General features: G+C 37.6%; 1 protein-coding gene across 2 annotated transcripts in view; it reads left to right on the forward strand.

Moving 5' to 3' along the window:
- Positions 1-21,274, forward strand: part of LOC133607452 (roundabout homolog 1-like) — a 281,312-nt gene extending 260,038 nt beyond the window's left edge. For both annotated transcript variants that reach the window (XM_061962074.1, XM_072913819.1), the window contains 13 exons: positions 1,740-1,937; positions 5,237-5,263; positions 8,455-8,494; positions 8,625-8,779; positions 8,876-9,229; positions 9,300-9,422; positions 9,517-9,652; positions 11,959-12,111; positions 14,655-15,010; positions 17,581-17,721; positions 17,793-18,014; positions 18,088-18,239; positions 20,357-21,274. In XM_061962074.1, the coding sequence (XP_061818058.1) occupies positions 1,740-1,937; positions 5,237-5,263; positions 8,455-8,494; positions 8,625-8,779; positions 8,876-9,229; positions 9,300-9,422; positions 9,517-9,652; positions 11,959-12,111; positions 14,655-15,010; positions 17,581-17,721; positions 17,793-18,014; positions 18,088-18,239; positions 20,357-20,371 (2,072 nt within the window). In that variant the 3' untranslated portion in view covers positions 20,372-21,274. The remainder of the gene's footprint in view (positions 1-1,739; positions 1,938-5,236; positions 5,264-8,454; positions 8,495-8,624; positions 8,780-8,875; positions 9,230-9,299; positions 9,423-9,516; positions 9,653-11,958; positions 12,112-14,654; positions 15,011-17,580; positions 17,722-17,792; positions 18,015-18,087; positions 18,240-20,356) is intronic.
- The last annotated feature ends 3,662 nt before the right edge of the window (positions 21,275-24,936 follow it).

Consider the following 24,936-nt stretch of genomic DNA (forward strand, 5'->3'; position numbering starts at 1 on the left):
GCAGTTCTGCTTTAGTTACATAAGCAATAGTTCAGTTCAGTTCAGTTTCAGTTTATTTCGAACATGCATACGATACAATGTAATGCCTCACACAATTCCATTTGTTTCACTACAGCACGTCCAAAAAGGAGTAGGAAGAAGCAGAGCTTATTTAATCCTACTCCTAATCATACCATAGACATTTTATCCAATTTCCTTGTTCTCTGTAACAGACGAATACATAAAAAATAAATAATATACCATAGTAAGCAAACAAATATTAAATACATAAATAATCTTTGTCTCAATAAAAATAAAAAAATAAAATAAAGGTTCATCTGCATTATAATTCTTGTTCTGTGTACTTTGTGAACACTTGTAGTTTGGTGCTTTGTTTGATTTCTTTGGTTAATCCATTCCATAATTTAATTCCACATACGGATATTCTAAGGGTTTTAAGTGTTGTACGAGCATACAAATGTTTTAAATTATATTTTCCTCTAAGGTTGTATTTCTCCTCTTTTGTTGAGAAGAATTGTTGTACATTCTTGGGTAGCAGGTTATAGTTTGCTTCGTACATCATTTTAGCTGTTTGCAAATGCACCAAATCGTTGAATTTTAATATTTGTGATTTAATAAATAAAGGGTTTGTATGTTCTCTATATCCAACATTATGCATTATTCTAATTAATCTTTTTTGTAACACATTTAGTGAATGAAGCGCACATTTGTAGTTATTTCCCCATATTTCTACACAATAACTCAGATATGGTAACACTAGCAAGCAGTAAAGAATATGAAGTGATTTTTGGTCTAGAACAGTGGTTCTTAACCTTGTTGGAGGTACCGAACCCCACCAGTTACATATGCACATTCACCGAACCCTTCTTTAGTGAAAAATAAAAAATGTTTTTTTTCAAATTCAAGACAAAGTTATATGTTTTTGGTAACACTTTAGTATGGGGAACATATTCTAAGTAACAAAGACTTAATTTAGAGTTATTTGGTTAGGGTCAGGGTTAGAGGGTTAGGGTTATAATGAGGCCATGCCGAATAAGGTATTAATAAGTAATTAATAATGACTAGTTAAGAGCCAATATGTTACTAATTTGCATGTTAATAAGCAACTAATTAATGGTGAATATGTTCCCATATTAAAGTGTTACCATGTTTTTTTACTGGTGCACAAAATGAACCGTGCATGAACATCACCTTGTTCAAACAACAAAACCAACACAGTGCATAAACTCACAACAAATTACACACCTGCAAATCAGTCTGACTTCTGCTGTTGCCGTATCCTTAATACGCCGATAGGGAGAAGTTTTTATTTACACGATGAGTCGGGTGTGTCTTGACCACCGCCGAACCCCTAGGGTTCGATCGAACCCAAGTTAAGAACCACTGGTGGAGAACATGTTTTGCTTTATTCATTATAGTCACTATTATTTTTTCAATTTAAATTAATTCAGTGAAAAAATATAGGAACACGAATAAAGTATATGAACCATGTATGTACAATGTGTATAATTAAAACAGTCTGGAATGAGCAAAATCCACCACAGCATATGGTCCAGAAAGTAATTCTACACCAAGCTCATCCACAGAAAAGAGTGTTAAATTGGAAGTATATTTTGCATACTGTCATATGACAAATTTAAAATTGAAGTATAAATTACCTAAGTAATCTTATATGTTGAACTACACTATATTAATATATGTGTTAATATTTTTGGTCATTTATAACCTTTTTCCTCTAGACTCTGCCGGCCAAATGATGGATCTGAGTGGAGAAAAGGACACATTGTCACACATTTCTGATGTGGTGAGGCAACCAGCATTTATTGCAGGCATTGGCGCCACCTGCTGGCTGGTCCTTATGGTCTTCAGTGTGTTGCTGTACCGTCACCGTAAGAAGAGAAGCGGCCTCAGCAGTACATACACCGGCATTAGGAAAGGTACTAGCCTATATTATTACACTTTTTGCAATGTTACCATCTACTGCTTCTTTCAGTAGTATTAAACATGTCGATATGACCGGGAATTTTATATATTTAATTAAACTGTCTTCAGTGTAAAGCATTCAGATTTGATTAGTAACCCAACACAGACATTTAGAAGGGTGACCTTTCCATGCTTTGATATATCATTTCCTCATTGCTGTGTTTGGACTCTCAGGCCCGTCAAGCTGCCATTACCTTTGCTGCAATATCCCGCTTAAATTCTCTTTGTCCCTCAAGTCTCAGATTAACCTTTTAATGTGTCACAGAGAGATACCGATGAGTGATAGTCTTTTCTTTAGACCTTGGTATACATTTGACTGATTATATGTTTATCAGTAGGAGTACATACACAGCACAGGCTCTTCGGGGCCCGGGCACCCACGAACAATGGCGAGCAGTCACGTGAGATTGATGGCAACTTTCATTCTTTAAAACAATTTCTGAATAATCTATCTTGTTGTTGGTAATTTTGTGGCGACCTTGACCCATTTTACATAATATATTAGCCACAACTCATACAGTATTTACTCAACAATGACTAACCAAGAGTTAATTGTGCCAGATAATGAAACACCCGTATCCTCATTTTGACTTTGAACACACTGCACATGAGCTAATGAAGGGCAAACTTACTCAACAGCCATACATGTCACACTAAGGGTGGCAGTATGAACAATGCCAACACTGTCATAAATATGTGCCATATAGTGAAACCACACTAAACAACAGTAACAAACACATTTCGGGAGAATATTTTCACCGCAACACATCATAAACACTACAGAAAAAATGCCCAGAATTCCCTGCAGCACCAACTCTTCCGGGACGCTACTATAAAAACAAATGCCATTGGTGGATCTACACCTAACATCCACTGTAATGATACCACATACAATAGCGTATCTAGTCGATACTACTATGAGGTGGACGCGGGCAAATACTGCGGCATGGTCATGCTGGACCTTCAGAAGGCCTTTGACACCGTTAACCACCTGTTGGATAAGCTCAGAGCAATCGAATTTGATAAAACCTCATCGAGCTGGATGCAATCTTACTTGGAGGGGAGGGAACAGGTGGTAGAGGTGAACAGCACCGTGTCTCCCCCCTCAGTAAGCTGTGGAGTCCCCCAAGGCAGTATATTAGGGCCTTCACTGTTCCTAATATACGTAAACGACATGTCATCGGCATACGACTGTGAATTGTTCCTGATTGCGGATGACTCGGCCCTGCTGGTATCCGGCAAGGACAAGTCACAGGTGGAAAAAATCCTCAGTGCCGAACTCTGTAGAATTTGCACCTGGCTCGCTGACAATAAGCTATCCATACACTTGGGTAAAACGGAATCCATCCTATTTGGGTCCCAAATCAACCTTAAGAAAGTCAGTGACTTAACTATAAAAGTGGGTGACATTATTATCACCAGGAAAGATGAGGTCACCTACCTAGGTTCCATTCTGGAGGCTAATCTTTCCTGTGATAAAATGGCAACCAAGGTAATCAAAAAGGTCAACCAACGAACGAGATTTCTCTACAGAATCTCCTCTCTGGTCAACAAAAGCACCATGAAGATTCTAGCGGGAACTCTCATTCAACCCTTTTTCGATTACACATGCACCACCTGGTACCCCAGCACCTTCAAAACCCTCAAATCTAGACTCCAAACATCCCAGAACAAGCTAGTCAGGTTACTTCTAGACCTCCACCCCAGATCACACCTCACTCCTACCCACTTCTCCAAAGTGGGCTGGCTTAGGGTGGAGGACAGAGTAAAACAACTTACACTGAGCCTAGTCTATAAAATCCGCTAGACCTCCCTGATACCGAAGTACATGTCAAACTACTTCCATAACGTACATGACTGCCATAACCACAACACCAGGGGGAGCTCCACTAACCACGTTAAACCCAGATTCCGATCTAACAAAGGTCTTAACTCATTCTCCTTCTATGCCACATCAATATGGAATGCACCCCCAACAGATGTAAAAGAAAGTGCATCTCTATCCTCCTTCAAAACCGCACTAAAAGAACACCTCCAGTCAACTACAACCCTAGCCTAACCCCCGCCCCCCACCACATCCCACCTCCCCGGATTGTAAATAATCAAATGTAAATAATCAAATGTAAATAATCAAATGTATATACTTGTTCGTATGCTTTCTGAGCTCACTATGTTCACTACTTGCTGTACATATCCTACCAAGTCAGACCTACACTGTTTCAATGTCAATTTCTCAGATGACCCCCCGGATTGTAAATTGTAAATAATGTAAATAATTCAATGTACATACTCCGATGATTAACTTGTGTGGTGACTGTGTTATGCTGATAGTATATATTTGTACCATGAATTGATTAACGTAGACCCCGACTTAAACAAGTTGAAAAACTTATTCGGGTGTTACCATTTAGTGGTCAATTGTACAGAATATGTTCTGTACTGTGCAATCTACTAATAAAAGTTTCAATCAATCAATCAAATTATATCAATATTTTTTAACATCACAAAATGTTCTTCTGTTTTTTTTAAATTCATATTATGTTTATAAACTCAGGAAATATGTCCCTGGACACATTAGGACTTTGAAAATGACCAATGTATGATCCTGTAACTACTTGGTATCGGATCGATACCCAAATTTGTGGTATCATCCAAAACTAATGTGAAGTATCAAACAACAGAAGAATAAGTGATTATCACATTTTAACAGAAGTGTAGATAGAACATGTTAAAAGAGAAATAACCAGATATTAACAGTAAATATACAAGTAGATTAATAATTAACTTTCTACCTTGTCCTTAATAATTTTGAGAAAATAATAGAATGATAAATGACACAATATGTTACTGCATACGTCAGCAGCTAAATTAGGAGCCTTTGTTTGTTTACTTACTACTAAAAGACAAGTTGTCTTGTATGTTCACTATTTTATTTAAGGACTAAATTGCAATACGAAACATATGTTTAATGTACTGTAAGATTTTTTTGTTAAAATAAAGCCAATAATGACATTTTTTGTGGTATTTAGAAAAGTACCGAAAAGTACTGAAATACTTTTGGTACCTGTAATGTTACCAAAATATTGGTATTGGGACAACACTAATACACACACACCGAGCACCCACTGGCAGAAATGTAGATCGGCGCCTATGATGCACAGCACACCGTAGATTTGAGTTTTACATATCGGAACATCTAATGTTACTAGTAGAAATTATATTAAATCAAACTTATTTTACTGTCTGTTCACAGTGCCATCGTTCACCTTTACACCAACAGGTGAGTACAATACGACTTGTCAGCAAATGTTTGTGAGCTTGACTATATCAAACATTATGGCCCTGATCTATCAAGATTCCACATATGTGAACAAAAGTATCATGGCGCCTAAAGAAAGTGAAAATATGAGACCACAGTTTTGTTGTAGTTTGTCTATGGGATTTTATTACCCGTTGGTAATGGTTGAGTTTATTTTAAACATGTTTAACAAAGTTAAATCGTAGAACATCGCATGTTTACACTTGCACAATTCAAAATGTCTGACAAAGAAGAAGCAGAACATATTTAAAGCTACCCTTTCTCCAAGTCTCAGCAAATCCTAACAGTTTGATCACTTCCTGTATTTTGTGCATATATGCAACACCACTTCCTAATGGAAAAAATATTAAAGTGATCGCAGGGTTCTGTTTGTATAGCCTACTCAATAACACAACATTGAATATGAGAAGATAGAAAAACAAATCCAAAATATGATTGTGTAAGTACTGCCTTTGTTAATACATTAGGGGCCTAATTTACTAAGATCCAAATACCACCCACCATGAAGACACTCATTTACTACACATTCATATGATCAGGTCCTACCTGTGACGTTTTGCCATGTTTTCAAACATGCAGGTGACATCTTCTACTTTTTTGGGGCATTTTAGACACAGTCCAAAGTAAATGTACGAAGCTATACCTATTTGATGGCGCCACTCACTCTGCTCAAGACGCAAAAAAAATGTACATGTAAAGAAGTTTTATTCATATTAGAAATATTTTAACAATAGGTATTCTATTTGGGGAAAAAAACAAATGTAAATTCGAAAAATATCAAATAACACCAAAATGCATCAATTGAATTTGTTTTAATCAGCCCCTCAAGTCATCTTGCAGCTATGAAATTATAAAAGGATGTTGCTAAATGGCAAATATTAAATAAACATTACAGTGTTGCCCTCTATATAGTTGGGGACAATTGTACTATCAAACAACAAGACTAAATCAAATCAAAGCGACGCCTGCAACATGTCTAATATTTTTTTAATGACCATCCAAATGTGTTAAAACGTACACGTAGGACAGAGGATTCTCTGTCCTACGTATGTCTTAGCAGCGCGAGCATCCCTTTCTCGCAGCAGTGTGCATTAAAAAAAAAAATGTAATGTCACCAAAATGCATCAATTTAATTCCTTTTAATCAGCCCCTTAAGTCATCTAGCAGCTATGATATTATAAAAGTATGTTGCTAAATAGACATTGTGTCTAATATATATTTTTTTCTGACCATGTAGATATGTTGAAACGTACAAGTAGAATGCAGGGTTCTCTGTCCATCGTGTGTCTTTGCAGCACGAGCACCCCTCTCTCACAGCTGTGTACGTAACTCTGTCAGTTTGCGCGTCCTTTTTAAATACAAAACAGTGCTTCCAAAACGGTGAGTGTTGATAAATCACATTGCACGTTTGTATTTGCACACCTTATTCTGCTGATTTTGCACATCTTTAGTAGATCAGCTTTGAGTGTGCTATAAAGTTTGCACATATTTTAATACACACTAATGTTTAGTAAATCAGGCCTTAAGTGTTATTATGTTGCCACATGCTGGTAGGCGGTGTGACCCCAAGATGTAGAGACGGCAGGCAATGTGCAAGTTAAAAGTCCCTTTATCTTTAGGTACAATAGCAAAAACTTTGGCAATGCAAGGCATGTGATTAGTTATAGCTGAAATCAAATCACTAATCAAGAAACAGTGAGGAGAATCGGCGCTTAATCTATATTTAAAGTGGCTGAGAATGAGGGCAGACAAGCAATAAGAGCTCTGGACAGGAAATAAAATGTTATATAAAAATATCAATCCAAACGGTCGTGAATTCTCATGACACTAAAAATAAATTCAAGAGAATGAAAAAAAACAAACAGGGTATTAGGCATAAGTAATACAGAATAATGTAATAGATAAAACTGACAGAAACATTGTGAAAAAATAAGTAAATACATGCAAACTGAAGTAATATTGTTATGATACCGCTTGGCTAATATTGGCATGACCCCTGGATGCAGACACAATAGGGGAAGTCCAGAAAAGGTCATTTAATTAGGTATCAGAAATAGAAAATACAGGTCCTGCAGGAACTCAGGCACAGACAGAAAACTGTGACATACACATAATAATAACACCTACATCGAACGGCAGGTGACACTGGATAATAAACCCTCCTGATTGGCAATAAGGGACAGGTAAGGAGAATAGCAGCAGTAGGTGTCACTGCAGAACAAACCAGAAAACAGGAAGTAGAACAAAAGTGTGCATGGTTGACAGAAAGAAAAATTAAATGAAGCAAAAACTGTCACTCAGATGATTAAACATGTGTACTAGTAGTAGCTAATGTTGGTCATGTTAAAAAAAACAGAAGAAATAGTGAAAAAAATTATAAAAATGATAATACAGTAAAGTACAGATATAGAAACAAATACTTCACAATGAGAACATAAACAATGAAAACAATACTGATTAGGTTTTACATAACCAAAAATTAATGAGAAGGAGTGAAACTTATTTACTCCCGCCTATTGTTATTAGATTAAATATTGTCAGTATCATCCATACAATGATTAATGTACTGGTCTAATCTGAATGTATTATTAATCATCTTTATCTCTACATACGAACGAATACCCTGGACAAGTTGCTACCTCATCGCAGTTTGACGATTATAATTGTATTTATTAATTTTCTAATGGTAATTATAAAACAATGTTTTTTTGTTTTTTTTTAATAAATAAAAAGATATAGAACACGACTTTTGAATACATTTAATCCTGAATTCCTTAAGAAGCACATTTAGGAGTTCAGAGGTCTGATGTTGGACCAGTAAAAGGTTTTCCAAAGATGTTTCATTGGGTTGAGGTCAGGGGGGCTATGGTTCTTCCACTCCAAATGCATTCAAAAACATAAATTATGATGCATTAAACTACTGTTTTGTTTTGTTACTGATATTGTTGGAAGATGACGTAAATGGAGGCGTCAAAGACTCAGATATTTATTGTTGTTGCCTCCATGCACATGAAACCATACTTTATTCCCCCAACTAAAGTGAGTGCACCCGTTTGACTTTTCCTGTCTGTCACATTTGCTCTTTGCCGCTGGCAACTGTTTGTGACAGTTCGTCAGGAATGAACGTATTTTCCCTTCTTATTTTTTTGCAGTTGCATATCAAAGAGGAGAATCTGTGTGCAACGCTGTAAGGCAAGTGGTATTTTTGGTACTCACCTTGCAGTTGCACTGTTATAACACCAGGAGGCAGTGTCTACCTGCTGTAAATGTTGCGTGATATGAGAAGAGCATGTTTCCAAAAGGGTGCACCTTCTCATTGCAGACCTGGCCTTCTCGGCATGGGCGAACCACTGAACCAGCTGTGGTTGCCAGATAATTGGCCAAACACATGTGTCAATCACAAAGACTGCAGCATCAACTGCTGCAATAATGGCAACGGCACCAGTGACAGCAACATGACAACATACAGCCGACCAGGTTAGTGTGTGTCAGTCACTGAGATATTGTGTCTCTAATAAAGCAAGACAGCTTGTAACTGTTATTTTTTTGGCCTCCTTTGTGTGTTCTCCTCAGCCGACTGCATTGCTAACTATGGAAAGCACCCAGACAACAAACATGGGGGACAGCTTGGCTCGGAGACGGCTATTTATACTGACGTGAACCTCTCTAACAAGCTCAATGAGATCAAGACCTTTAATAATTCCAACTTGTGCTATGCAAGCCCAGGAGGAGATTCATCAGACGCTTACGAGCCAATCCCGTACGCTACCACCCAACTTATTCAAGCCAGCATTAAAAACAAGGCTCATGCATTGGATTCCATGGACGTGCCATGCTGGAATCAGCCCCCAAACCCACCTCCACTCCCAAAAGAGATGGCTGCTCAGATGCAATACAACATCATGGAGCAACACCAGCTAAACAAAGGTAAAATTGATTGGGGGAAAAAAAAGAGAAAAAAAGGGCCTCGCCAATTTTCACACTGCTCTGTTTTCAGATCATGCACAGGTAAATGAAGGCTCAGCCCATCACAAAACCATCCCCTACAACCATAACCAGAGAGATCACAGCACAGGAAGCTCGCACCACAGCTCAGACCGAGGCAGCAACAGCACCTCAGGTGAGGCTCAGGGCTACGGTTCTCACATCTGGACCAGTTTGAAACAAAATCAAGTAAAAAGGCGCAAACTTTGACTTTTCTACTAATTTATCAGGAAGTCAAAATCAGAAGAAAGGCCTGCGGGCCATGAAGACGCCGAAACATACTTCTGTAAGCTGGGGAGATGCTCTGTCTCCTCCTCATGCCATTGCCTGGAACGGGGATGAGTATAGCCTCCCCATGGAGAAAAGGTGCACACATACAACGTATCTGTTTTTATTCTGATTTTTCGACTTATTCTGTTCATAACTGCCTTGGAGGCTGTTTGTGTTATGGAGATAATAGTTGGATAAATCAAACCTAACCTGCAAAAAGTGAAGGGAAAAAACTTAATTTATCGATGCAGTTGGTCTCAAGTAATACTTTGGTTCAGGAGATGGAATGTGCCTGTACCTAAAATACACGTACAAATACAGTAGCACCTCAATTTACGAGCTTTGTTGGTCCTGTGACGGAGCTCTTAACTCGAAACACTTGTATCTCAAATCAGCCTCTCCCAATTGCAATTGGTGCTTGGACCCCTAAAACAGCATAATTTTACCATGTAACATGCTCTTTGAAAAAAAAATATTTTAGAAAAAGAAACATTGTAAAAAAACAAAACAATACGATAGAAAGTACTAACAACTACAGTAGATTTACGAATTAATGTAACAATAATTTACAGCATTTACCTTGGACAGTGGACTTTTACAGCATCTCCTTCCAGCTGCTTCTCCGTCAAACACACCATCAGCAGATTTTCCAAATTTTCATGGATACATATCTGCTGCTTAGATATTATTTTAACATCTTTCGCTGGCGTTAGACTAATTCTGCTTCAGTATGGTGCAGACTCGCAGTGATTCGCTCGAATTGCTTTGCCAAGTTGGCGATGCACTCGGTCATGTTTTTGATGATTTATTTCTTTAATTCAATGAATATCATCCACTTCTTCTCAGCAATGTCCTTCATACTCGCTTACTTCCTACCCATTGTTTGAAAACAAAGTTATGTTGATCTCTAGCTCTACGCTAATGCTAGCAAGTAAAACCGAGGGCCGTAGATTTCCTACTAAAAATAGACGTACTTTCAAATCCAGAAAACATTGTATGCAAGTACAAACTCAGATTCATTGAAGTGTGCACATGCACAAATCCAAGCACATTTCTTTTTTACATCGCAATCAACTTGAAATTGACCACATATGTCTGCGTGGCTGGCCACGCCCAGACCCCGCCCTCTTATAAATACTCAACTCATACTAAAAGTAAGTGGCAGTAATGCACCTTTAATGTTGAGTCCCCCACCATAAAACAAGGAGAAGAAGAAGAAGAAAGTAGCCATGTGCTTGAGCTCAGCACGTTCCGGCCAATCACAAGTCAGTAGGAGGTGCTTCTTTCTCATTTTTGGAGAAAACAATAGAGCGATTGTCTGCCACTCATTGCCGTGTCTCCAAGAACTGAAATTAGCGCTGCACCCCTCGCTACAATAATACGTAGAACTTTAGAAGAGGCTGGTGACTCTGATTACCCCCAAAATAAATACAAGTTGTGTAATTTACAACAATGTTCATATGTGTTCAGATTATTCAATTTGAAAATTATGTATTATTTTGTTGAATGCGGTATTTTACATTTAAACATGCCAGCGCTGTCAACTCTTGTTTGATTACTCAATGTATTATTATAACACAGGAGATGACTTGCTGTAGCAGCCGTTGTAGTGACACACAGGCAGGTCATTCCTACCCGGTCTCCGGTGGCATTAATGTGCTGCAACCACCTGTCGCTCTTGGCCAAGCGTGTGCTGGAGTCACAGAAACACATTGGGACAGCAGTAGGTGGCAAATTGATTGCCTACATAATTTAATAGACATCCTCACAAATATCAATATAAAAAATTAAGTGTATTGTCCAAACATTTTTTTTTTGTTCTTGCCTCAACCTTTTTTTACATTGCTGAAATCAAATGTTGGTAAAGCCCAAACGACGACCTCTGTGTGTCCCCAAAGTATCCACAGCCTGCCGGAATGTGCGTATGTGAATCATGAAGTTGGCATGAGGCAGCGCACATTACCACATCAACGTCCGTCTTGATATATTTAATCTTTGCCGTGAAAAAGGGCTTAAGCCAGGTTTTTATACTTAAGCAAACTTAATATATGAAGCCCCAGATGTTTTGGGCGATTCTTGCTGGGTTCACTGTGGCATTTCCTACACCAACTAATGGTAATGCTGCTTGTAACTACATTTTTTGCTTACAGCGTTGTCGAGAAACTATCTCAAAAACACTCTCAAAACCATGCAGGGCCCCAGTTAGTTCAAAACTAAGGAGATCATTATTTTTGCAGCAAATGAGGATGCTGTTTTTTAATAACTTAAAAATGACAATGCCAAAAAAATCTTCAACCTTCACAAAAATCCAGGGGCCCCTCTGTGCTTGGGGCCCCGGTACAACAAGTCAAAGTAATTGTATTCATTAAGCCATTTTTTGACGTCAGTTTTCTTTTTGCCAGTTCTGATGTAGAGAGGAGAACAGAAACCTGCCCGACTCCACCAATTAGAGGGGCAACCTCATCCCCCACTGAGGTGTCCTACAGTCACCAACTTACAACACAACCGCAGGTAGCCCTGAGCAATGGTGTGCACAATGGAACCAACAACCTCAGGTAACCATTTTAATTGACACCACACAACTATTTTCCTATGACAAGTTTGCACAGCTGCACACTCTAATGAGATCCAGAACGAAAGACGGACGAACAATTCTGCAATGGGTGAAATAATTATTGGTTGACACTGTCAGAGAGGTGTTTATAAATGCTTTTTTTGTGGTAGCCATGGTGTATAAAAACCCTGCAACACACATTTTCTGTGGGTTAGGATTAATTATGTGGAAATTAGAATACTCGTTGATACTAATTTTGTATGATGTCACATTAAAGTACCAATAAAGTCGAAAAACAAGTCAACTTTATATGCTTATTTGTGTTTCATGGTATGCATTAAACCAGTGGTTCTCAAATGGGGGTACGCGTACCCCTGGGGGTACTTGAAGGTATGCCAAGGGGTACGTGAGATTTTTTTTTTAATATTCTAATAGCAACAATTCAAAAATCCTTTATAAATATAAGTAAAAACCTATCTTTTTTTCCAAATAGTTCAAGAAAGACCACTACAAATTGAGCAATATTTTGTACAATTTAATAAATCAGAAACTGATGACATAGTGCTGTATTTTACTTCTTTATCTCTTTTTTCCGACCAAAAATGCTTTGCTCTGATTAGGGGGTACTTGAATTAAACAAAAATTCACAGGGGGTACATCACTGAAAAAAGGTTGAGAACCACTGCATTAAACCATATCCAATTGTATTTACAATCCGCAAAGTATGTGAAAATACCGTCTAAACATCACAAAATGCCACAAATTCAGTCAGACATTTTGAGTATTCCGCTCCGAATAACGTTGGCAATTTCCATCGATTGACGTCACGATGGGATTGCTTTTGCACTCCGACTATGTTATCAGATCAGTCATACTGGAAATGCGCAAAAATTGGAAAGAGATGTTTATCATTCACAATCCTTATGTAAGACAGGAACACATATGCTTGGCTTTATAATGCATTGGAGTCAACAGATGGAGGGTCCTCTATTGCGTTCATCATACCCTTTTCTAAAAACATCCACAAACCCGCCAACAATATTCCATTCAAATGTTGTGACCTGAAAATTGACCAAATATGAGTGACATTGTTAATATAAGTGCCAATGCAGATGGCCTATTTTAGCAGCGCATTGATAGCAGTGAGCTAATGCTAGTTTATGCTGCTATTGTTGACACACTGAGCCAGCCGGTGGGTGCTTCTGCCTCGTGTCAAACTTGCTAAAATTTAATTCTAGATTATAAATTCATGCATACCTCACCTGGTAATAGACAAAAGTGGCTATGGACTGACAGGCTGGTCGAATTTGGCATCCCTCGAGATGGCAAAAAGATGCTAGTTGCTGCAACTTTGTTTAACTCTTCATGAGAATTATGATTGAATCTTCATCCAAACAGAATTATGTAAGCGTCCCGCGGGTCGGCATCCCAGTGTGTAGAAATATTACAGTAAGTGTTTGTTTAATCATAGTTTATTATGGTTAGTTTGTATGTTTAGCACCTACATGATGCTACAGTGTCACAATAAAACTGCATCCGTTTAGCACTCAGCTTCTAAAACGTATTGCTCATCTTCATTGTGTTCGGGATCAAAAATATAAGATTCTGGGTCATGCTTTTTCCCAAAGCAATCGTTGTTGGCTCTCACAAAGTCTACTTAATTAGCATTGTTGTTGATGGGGAAGGGATCTGTGGTTCCTAATGTTACGTCACAGATCACGTGTGGCTAGCTCAATATCTCTCAAAATGCTTCGGGAATCTCTGTGAGAGTAATACTATTTTAATCATATATATTTATTCGCAAACTTTAGAAGTCTTTTGGTGTCATAAATCAGATATATATGTTAATAGCTTTAATATAGAGGCAACTTGTTTTCCCACTCTACTGGTACTTTAAACTATGAAGACGTATATAACATGCACCTTCCAGCCGGCGTGAATATTTTTTTTCCGGCATTTCAATATGTAAGTTATGAAAAAAAAGGCATAAAAAATGTTTTCAAAATTAATATAGCCTTCAAAGTTCAATACTAAGGTTATTTAAATCAAATTAAGAATGTCTAAGACTACCTACACCCCCTATCAAAAATGCAAAATGGTTCGTTCGACCTGGAGAGCGGCAAACTTAGCAAACACCTCACTCAATACGGACGCCATGACGTCATCAGACGTCATCTTTAAGCGTTCACATACACACTTCGGCACGCACACACACCCAGCATTGTGACAAGTAAAGCAAAGGTGATGGAAGACAAGTAAAAACATAATTAATATACAGTATCTGTGGCAGCATCGGAGAAAGCTTTGTACAAGTTTAACTTTTTCATTGCATTGCCCATAACTGTGGTGCATTCAAGGACCCTCGATTAAAGTTAGAAACAGAGATTTTAAAGACTGGGGGAGGCTAACAGCCCACGAGATGCACTACTACTACTACTATTCGTATTACGTACTTATGATGATTACACTCAGAAGTAAAGGAAAACTTGACATTATTATAATCTAAAAGGCCCCAAACTATTGCTTTCTCTCTAACAATCACAGCTACATACCCCTGTGCCTGGACACTGATGGACAAGAAGACGACACAGAGGAGGAGGCGGTTCTTAATGAAAAGCACCACCATCGGCACCAAAACCAACAGCACAAACAAAAGTTGCACCACAACTCCCCACACAAGCTGCTTCTCCACAGGCTGGAGCAGACCCCTGCCTGCAGCACGGGGGAACTGGACAGATCGGTCACAGGCTCCATGGTTAACAGCTGGGGCTCAGCGTCTGAGGATAACATCTCGTCAGGCAGGTCCAGCATTGTCAGCACCTCGGAAGGATCTTTCTTCACAGATGGAGATTTCAACCAGGCAGAAGCCCTGCGTACGTGCAAATACTCTGAGGAATCAGGTGAGATGACGTTAAACCTATTTAGTCTGAGTACTTCAAAAAACACAATTTGAATTGTTTAAGTTCTGGAGATGCTTTATTGTGAAGGGTTTGAGTTCGATACTGTTCTGCACTTAAGAAGGATCACCAGAATGTGCAACATGCTGTTTTTGTCAATCATTGGCCTCTTTTATACTGAGAACGCACATCAGAGCAGCATTATATTTCATAAAATTCAAGGAACTTTATTGTTGTAACCGCAAACATGAGACATATGATGGCACACAATTTAGTACATGAGGTCGCAGTTTTAGCCCAATGACTATGATTGTAATTACATAATCTAATTCGAGTAAGAGATAAATAGCATAGGCTAATATGAATATACATAGAATAAACATTTATATCTAAATATAAATATTCTTAATATAAATATATATTATATATAAATATAAACAAGGTTTTGTTTGTGGCACCCATCTTTATTTATTTCTAGACTCCTGAAGGGCCCCCTATGGAGCCCTTCAAAAAAAAAAAGTACATTGTAGAAAAATGTGTATTGCCACCGAAACAAATTTTGGCAACAAATAAATACAAACATTGAAATAATACAATATTTTTGGTGGATGTTTTTGATGCCAATATTCAAATTGTTGTACACTTTTGTTTTTGTGTGTATCAAAGGTTTTAATGATCGCTTCTCTTTTTTGTGATTTTGTTTCTTTTTTTAGGTTTAAATAATGGCAGTGTTTTAGCATTAGAGGCAGGGCTTATAACACGTTTACCCAGAAGCAGTTTTACTGGACTTGGGCATGCAGGTAAAACACCGTAGAAGAAGAAAGGAGGACTGAGGGCGCCTAAATTAAGTTTATAAAATCTTCAAAACATGAAATTATGAAGCAAAAGTAGTTTTTTTTTACATTTATCTTGCGTAGACCTGAATGTGTTGCTGTCGGCAGATTCATCTCCTGCTCAGAGAGAAATCTTGTATTTGTAAACATGACACAGTGACATACTTTATTACTCTTTGACTACTTCTTAAAGCACTCTGGTCAACTTCTTTACTTTCACAATTGGTTTTATATATGCACTTGATTTCAGCACTAAGAGGTTATTAGGATATCCATCCATCCATTTTCTACCGCTTGTCCCTTTCGGGGTCGATATATTTATGTTATTTATTAAATGTTTAATTTATCATTATGTATACATTCTCTTTACAAAGCAAATAAAATAACTAAAGTAATTACTCATGTTTATTAGTTATGATACAGTATATAGATGTTTATAGAGATATATATTATTAAATAAAATGTAACAAAGCAGTCAAGCATCAGCTTCGCTCACTTGATGATGTTCTGTAGTTGGATGTCCTCTCAGAAACACGCCTGTGAAGGAAGTCCATTTGTACCATCTTCTTTATCTTTCTTGTTGAATTAAATACAGTAACATCACAAAGTACTAATCAGATATTATTTTAGAAGACGTTTTAATGTAATTGTAAATAGTTATGTCTCCTCTAAAAGTCCAGCCTATGTTTTGAATTAATTTTAAATAATCCCTCAGCTCTACATTATAGCAGTTGATGTTTTAAAAATATATTGTAGTTTGTACTTTCAAATGTACATGTAAATATTATCTGGAATATCATTTAGGTTACATGAATACATTTCCCTATGTTGCATAATTTGCAATTAAGGCAGGAAATTAATCACAGTAGCAGTAGTTTCAGCACATTGTTTATACAAGTCACACTTGACAATACAATGCAATACAATAAGACACACAATAAGACATGAGTCCACCTATTTAGGTGTAAACGTTGAAAGAAAAAGATAGAGCAGATGTAAGCTTTTACTTCCTCGTATTTGAACACAAATTGGTTCCTCATGTCACACCAAGCTTTACATGTCTGGTGTTAAATGTTTTAAATGAATAAACACAGCACATTTTAAAGTCGTTCTTTTCTCTCTGCGTGGAAATGTAACGATGGAGTCGTATGGAGTTTTGCCAAATATTACAGCTATATAGAGACAAACATGGATAATTTAAAAATACATTATACATTTCTGTACCGCTTACACTACATTCTTGAAGTATTGCTAGGTTAACACGAAAATCTCATATAACTTTTACATGTGATTTAGATGCAATCAGTCCTTCTTTCTTCTTCTATAGTGTTTTTACAGTCCAGTAAAACTGCTTCCGGGTAAACTTCTTATAAGCCCCGCCCACAGGCGTCCACCCCTCATGCTAAAACACTGCCATTATTTTGATACCGTAAAAAAAAGAAGTGAAATCAGGAAAAAAAGAAAAAAAATCATAAAAAAGAGAAGCGCCCAAAAATATAAATATTGGCATCAAAAACATCCACCATAAATAGTCTTTTTGAAATCCCAAAATCTTTACACAAGCCATGGTCCTTCTTGGTTAGGGCCCGAAACAACTGCATAGTATTTATGCAACCTACATTGCATAAGACTTTGATTACTTTTTTTTTTTTTTTTAGCCACGTTTGGAGGTGATAAATTGATAACCCGAAACATGCAAAAAAAAATCTAAAACAGTGGATTCTTTTTGTTAAATCTCAGCTCAGCGACTTCCGCGACCTAGCAGTCCCATGTCCACAGACAGCAACATGAGTCCTGCTATAACACAGAAAAGACCCAGGAGGCATAAACAGAATCAATGTGGGCAACAAGGCTACCAGCCCAAAGATGCCTTCAATGACGGTAAAGAAAGTCTTCATGATGCGTATCCCTCAAGAGATTTTATTTGAATGTGTCCTCTCTTCATCCTCTAGACTCTTTCATGCCCCTCAATTTCCCCAGTCAGATGGCCCCAAGTCACTTTAATGTGAGGGGGGCCACGTTGCCCCGAATGGGGTCTGGAGAGGCCCGGGGCCGACGAGGCAGCACTGGGACACACAGGGTGAGAGAGGCTCCATTTGAAGACGGCGAAATCCAGGACAGTCCCAAGATGGTACCAAGAGGAAAAGGAGGCAACAAAAGCAAACAGCACTCAGGTATTGGATGGAACATGTGGTTCTCACTTTGTAGAACAGAATTATTAATTACTTTAAATTGTCTTTTTCTTAGAATTTGGGGATATTCTTCTGTACAGTCGTCCTGCTTTCCCATCAGGTCCAACTCAAGGGGAGCCTGATGAGTTCAATGAACCCAGCTTTATACCTTGTGAAGAGTCAAGGACCAAACAAGGAGGAGAGGAGGACTATATGGGAATAAATGAGGTAACGCAGGAATTTTTACAAAATCCAATACGTTCTCACAAAAAAATCATACAGTGATAACTCAAGTGTTTTTAGTAAGACCAGATCGTATAAATTGACGCAATTCTTCCCAGAAGAAATAATGCAATTTCAATTAATCCGTTCAATACACCTCAAAGTGTTGGGACTCACGACTTCCTTTGACTCCAAAATGGGTATTTTGCAGTCATATTCAGTTTCAGGTAAAAAGCGTAGGGACTGCCTGAAAGCCTATTTGTCTAAAACTCAGCATTACGTATTGTGCCTGAACACCGCAACATGTTAAACATCCGGTCTGTTCGCGACTTGAAAAATTCGTACAATGAGGAGTTCGTAAATCGAAGTTCCACTCGATTTAATTTCTTTAATCACAGTGTAAACAGTACAATTACGTTTTTTTGTTGTTTTTTTTTAAATACAACCTTGGCGTCTTTCGTATGTGGAAATTAATCCGATACGTATTTAACGTAACTGCAGTCTGAACGATCTGGTCATGTTCATCCGACTCACGTCATCAAAAAGTGACAAACATAATTATTCGCAAAAGACGAATGAGCAGAAAACAGTCGAAAAGAAGATTTTTTTTTTTTCTCAAATTAATATCCCTTCACTCCTGACTCCTCATTCACACGCTCCTTGAAACACACGTCAGTGCAAATACCCCACAAACAGAGAGCCAAAATTATTTATTCCTACATGACATGATTTGCATGAGAAAATGTAGACTCTGATTGCACGAAACCATTGAAATTGCCACAAACGCACCAGAACTGACCTACTAGAATCGAAGCCATAATAATTTCCGTAAAAACACACTGCAGCGTGTGACGTCATGTTGTGTTTGCATGCAGGTCACTTCACCGACCCGTTCTGTTCATATTAGACACCACATTTTTATTTTCTTAGTGTGAACGACAACATAAAAAGATCTGATACAACAAGAATTCTGAATTGGGTCTCACACCCTGTAGTGTGAACATAGCCAACAATACCCACTAATGTTGTCCCGATACCAATGTTTTAGTACCGGTACCGGTACCAAAATATACTCTGATACTTTTTGACACTTTTTGGTACTTTTCTAAACAAGGGGACCACAAAAAAGTTGCATTATTGGCTTTATTTTAACTAAAAATCTTACGGTACATTAAAAATGGGTTTCTTATTGCAATCGAAGAACAATTTTGTCCTTAAATAATAGTGAACATACTAGACAACTTGTCTTTTAGAAGTAGGTAAACATACAAAGCCTTCTAATTAGTCTGCTGACATATGCAGTAACATATTGTGTCATTTCTCATTCTATTATTTTGTCAAAATTATGAGGGTCAAACTGTAAAAATGGATTATTAATCCACTTGATCATTTACTGTTAATATCAGGTTATTTTCCGTTTTAACATGTTCTATCTACACTTCTGTTAAAATGTAATAATCATTTATTCTTCTGTTGTTTGATACTTTACATTAGTTTTGGGTGATACAACAAATTTAGGTATCGATCTGATACCAAGTAGTTACAGGATCATACATTGGTCATATTCAAAGTCCTCTTGTGTCCAGAGATGTATTTCCTGAGTTTATAAACATAATATGAATTTTTAAAAAAGGAAAAAAGATTTTAGGATCGATGTAGTCATAGTAGTATCGACTACATACGCTATTGTACTTGGTATCATTACAGTGGATGTCAGGTGTAGATCCACCAATGGCATGACGCGCCGTCATACTCGGGAACTGGTACTTTTCAAACAGAGTACAGTACCGTTTTTGATTCATTAGTACAGAAATACTATACCAGTACCGGTATACCGCACAACCCTAATACCCACTATCACTTCTTTATTTGGGCACACAATTCGGGGAAAAGGACCCATTTGTTATGCACAAATGAAAACCGCAGCAAAATTCTGGAGATTTTTTTTTTTGCGTTGACTCATACGGGAAGAAGACTGTACAAAACCGGCGGTATCACTGACTGTACTAACTTTTTAAATAAATATAGCACATTGTTTTTTGTTAGTTTTTTGGACAAAATATTGGACATTTTTCTCATTTCACTGACAGTTTTGTAAGCGTTCATTTTCTCTCCTTTTCTAGTTCCTGAAAAGTTGAGAATTATTTTGACGAGAAACATCCTACAGCTGCTTCACCGAAAGACTTCAAAAAAAGACTACAAATACTGCACAATAAATGCTGTCCTTTTTTTCTACATCCTAGTTCTCACTCAATATTGGTAAAAAAAACAAAACAAAAAAAACAACATTAAAAGTGCTGATGTTTAAGTCTGTGGACTGCTTTCAGGGTGACCATATCAAACAGGTTGACGTAAGATGAATGCACACTGTATGGCTGACGTGCGTGTCGATGAAAATATTGTACATGATGACCATTTCTCATGTGTTCTTGAATGCTTGTCATTTCCAGACATCTTGTAAATTGTTTACTGCCACAAAAGTGCTTCAAATTGAAATTGTTTGTGACAGTGTTAATGTTTTATAAGTGATGTACACCTTGTTCTTGTATTGTTTGTTCCACTTTGGTTATAAAAGCACAATCACATTTTTTATGATTACAAATGTATGGATTTCATAACGGAGGAACTCACGTGGTGGTATTGTGTAAATCATTTGATCAGTTCACTTTATCCTGAGAAAATGAATGTTGATCCTGATTGTGCATTCGGTTCCGTAACATTTTAAGCTGCTTTCATATAAAATTGAGATATCTGTATTGTGTACTAGGAGAAATGCATGCATATCTCCTGTTGGAGATATTAAACATTTACTTTATCCTCCTCCTGGGATGGTGAAAATTCTGCTTTTGGACTGGTTTGATTTTCTTTTGTCTGCCCTTGAGTACATTTTATCTACTTGCCTCTTCACATGACCTTGGCAACCACTTCTGAAGTGGACATTACGTCAACCGTCTTCATTTCCTTAATATTCTTCTTCTGACATTAATTAATCCATAAAACCAGATGCCAGCAAATTAAAGAGAGCCTACTAGCTTGGGGCATCTGAAGAGTTTGGCAATGCATTTTCATGTCAGTAATATAGTACAGTGCTGATTAAAATAATGCAGTATCAGTATTAATTTGGAAAAAAATACATTGAGTGTAGAATTATGCATTTTTTAAACTCATTTTGTTCCCTTTATTTTAGAAAAAAAAAAAAGTAAATAAAAAAAATAATATATATATATATATATATATATATATACACACATATATATATATATACATATACACACATATATACATATATACACACATATATATATATATATATATATTATATATATATATGAATATATAAATACACACATATATATATATATACACATATACATATATATATATGAATATATAAATACACACATATATATATATATATACACATATACATACATACATATATATATATATATATATATATATATATATATATATATATATATATATATATATGTATGTATTGTTGCATGCGACCAGTCTTCCTCTCGGGGAATAAAACACATTGGTCAATCCCAAGTTTTGGATGACATATACAGTATGTTGAGTGAGAAGGCCCACCGAGAAAGAATAGCACTTGGCCAAGTTTTACTAAAGCTTTAGGAGACCAGCCCTTACAACGCGACAATAGCATCAGCATGTAGAGGTCTAAATTCAAACAAAAAGAGTCAGCTTATGTAGAGCGAAAACAGCTCCTCCCGCCCAGAAAGAAATCCAGCTGTTGTTCCAAACAGATAAGGCCTTCTCCACAGAAAGGGAGTATGTTATACTCCTAGCAGATAGTACGACTCCTTCAAGGTGAACCAAAGAGTTTACTAGCGGACATAAGATAAAGACCCAAAGTGTTCACATGGGAAAATATTAACTGCTTCAAACATGACTATGGATTAAGAAAGAACACTTGAAAATATCTCATTCTTGCAGTATGTACTGTATGTATGTATACACTTAAGGGCTCCTGCGAAGGGTAAGGGGCGTCCCATCCCTGTGCATTGAGCCGACCAGATTAACCAGTTTTTCCCAGTGCTGACGGTCTTGTACTAGCTGTTGTTGCATCCTCCATAGCAACTCCATGTAGTTGGAGCTCGCCCGCAATCACATATGGCCATCGGGTGCGGGATTTGCCTCGTGGTTTTCTCCAGCCTGCGACTGGTTACAGTTTTTCGCTATTGCTCAAACACAAAACCCAGTACTCTAAACCAAATGACCAGCTGCCTAAACACATTTAGTAAAACTACCCCCCATTTGCCACAACCACAAACACAATTCACCTGCTAAAACACATTTTGCATACAGTCGTGGTCAAAAGTTTGCATACACTTGTAAAGAACATAATGTCATGGCTGTCTTTGTGTTTTCAATCATTTCTACAACTCTTATTTTTTGCGATAGAGTGATTGGAGCACATACTTGTTGGTCACAAAAAACATTCATGAAGTTTGGTTCTTTTATGAAGTTATTATGGGTCTACTGAAAATGTGACCAAATCTGCTGGGTCAAAAGTATACATACAGCAGTGGCGGGCCATGCGTTTCCCACCTAGGCCTTCAGTGATCTCCGACTTCAACGATTACCTCTCAAAATACCATAATTGATATCACCACATGATCATTGCTGGAGAAACACTATACAGGAACACATTTACACCCTACTGGCCATTTAATCACATCAACAGTACACAAAGCGGGTTATTTTCTGGCACATTTAAAAATAAATTAAAACGCATCAGCAATTAAAACATATACCGTAAATTTCTCTGCTTGGCTTATGCAACTTCCGGTCAATAAAGTTTGATTCAAAGTACACACTTATCAAAGATATATTAACTGCCCTGACCACTTGATGGCGACAATGTATACACATGTAAAATGTTAATTAAATGACAAGCATGACACACTTTAACAACAAGAGTTTACAACTTTTAGTTGTAACAGAACAGCAACTGTCAACAACTTGTGATCCGATTGGCTATCGCAACTGTCTCTCAACTCGATGTATTCTCAAATTCATCCCCTAATGGTCCCGATGAGTATCTAATCACAGGACGCGTAAATGTCACGTTCAACGTGAGGCCATCTAGAAGGCCTTACTGACAGCAACTCGTGATCTGATTGGCTATCGCAACTGTCTATCACCTGTATGTCCCCGACCACAGAACTTTCCTCCAGAAGGTCTTATCTTTGTCCATGTGATGTCAGATGAAACAAAAATTGAGCTGTTTGGCCGCAATACCCAGCAATATGTTTGGAGGAGAAAAGGTGAGGCCTTTAATCCCAGGAGCACCACGCATACCGTCAAGCATGGTGGTGGTAGTATTATGCTCTGGGCCTGTTTTGCTGCCAATGGAACGGGTGCTTTACAGAGAGTAAATGGGACAATGAAAAAGGAGGATTACCTCCAAATTTTTCAGGACAACCTAAAATCATGGGTCTTCTTCTGGGTGTTCCAACAGGACAATGACCCCAAACACACGTCAAAAGTGGTAAAGGAATGGCTAAATCGGACTAAAATTAAGGTTTTAGTCCTGACTTAAACTTGTGGGCAATGCTGAAGAAACAAATCCATGTCAGAAAACCAACAAATTTAGCTGAACTGCACCAATTTTGTCAAGAGGAATGGTCAAAAATTAAACGAGAAGATTGTGGATGGCTACCAAAAGCGCCTTATTGCAGTGAAACTTGCCAAGGGACATGTAACCAAATATTAACATTGCTGTATGTATACTTTTGACCCAGCAGATTTGGTCACATTTTCAGTAGACCTATAGTAAATTCATAAAAGAAACAAACTTCATGAATGTTTTTTGTGACCAACTTGTATGTGCTCCAATCACTCTATCACAAAAAAATAAGAGTTGTAGAAATTATTGGAAACTCAAGACAGCCATGACATTATGTTCTTTACAAGCGTATGGAAACTTTTGACCACGACTGTATATAAGTCAGTGCGGTTTGCTGAAGGTTCCAAACAAAAATGGATGATCAAGGCAGAAGAAGAGGATTTTGTGTCAGAGGAGGGAGAGGAGCAGGTCAAGGATGGAGAGGAGAAGGAGGGCGAGCAAGACAACGCATTTTCATCATGGCGGTGGAAGGTCTATGACCGCCAACCCTACACCAGAGAGAACCTTCTCAGGGCTATGGACGTGGCCTGTGATGATGTGGCTGTGGAGGCGTTCCAAGGCTTGGTACGGCATGCCAGGGCATTCTTCCCATGTTGTTTGGCTTTGGACAATATTGCCTCTGATGTTGATGAGGTCCTGTGGCCCGACCCCCGGCACAATGATTTCAGTGTCAATTTACAATGTACTGCAATAAAAAACATCTCACCCTGAACATTGTTTTCAATTGTTACTGTATTGTGTGTGAGTAGTGTTTACATTTTTGCAGGCCTTGAGAGGTATTGTGGTGTCAGAGTTTGCTTTTGAGCAGTATGTGGAGCTTTCGAGCATGTGAGCAACTGTTTTGGTGTGATGGGTTGGTTTTGAAAAGTAGCTTTAGAAAAGTGTTTTGTGTTTAGAGTTTTGGGAAAAGTGAGGGCAGTATTGTGAAATGTGTTTTAGCAATATAACATTACAGTCATGCTTAAAATGACCAAACTACTCTAAATATTGCATGTTATCATGAATATGCATGTTATTACATGACATATTTACAGCAAAACACATGGT

Source organism: Nerophis lumbriciformis, linkage group LG09 (assembly GCF_033978685.3).
Source record: "Nerophis lumbriciformis linkage group LG09, RoL_Nlum_v2.1, whole genome shotgun sequence".
Lineage (NCBI taxonomy): Eukaryota > Metazoa > Chordata > Actinopteri > Syngnathiformes > Syngnathidae > Nerophis > Nerophis lumbriciformis.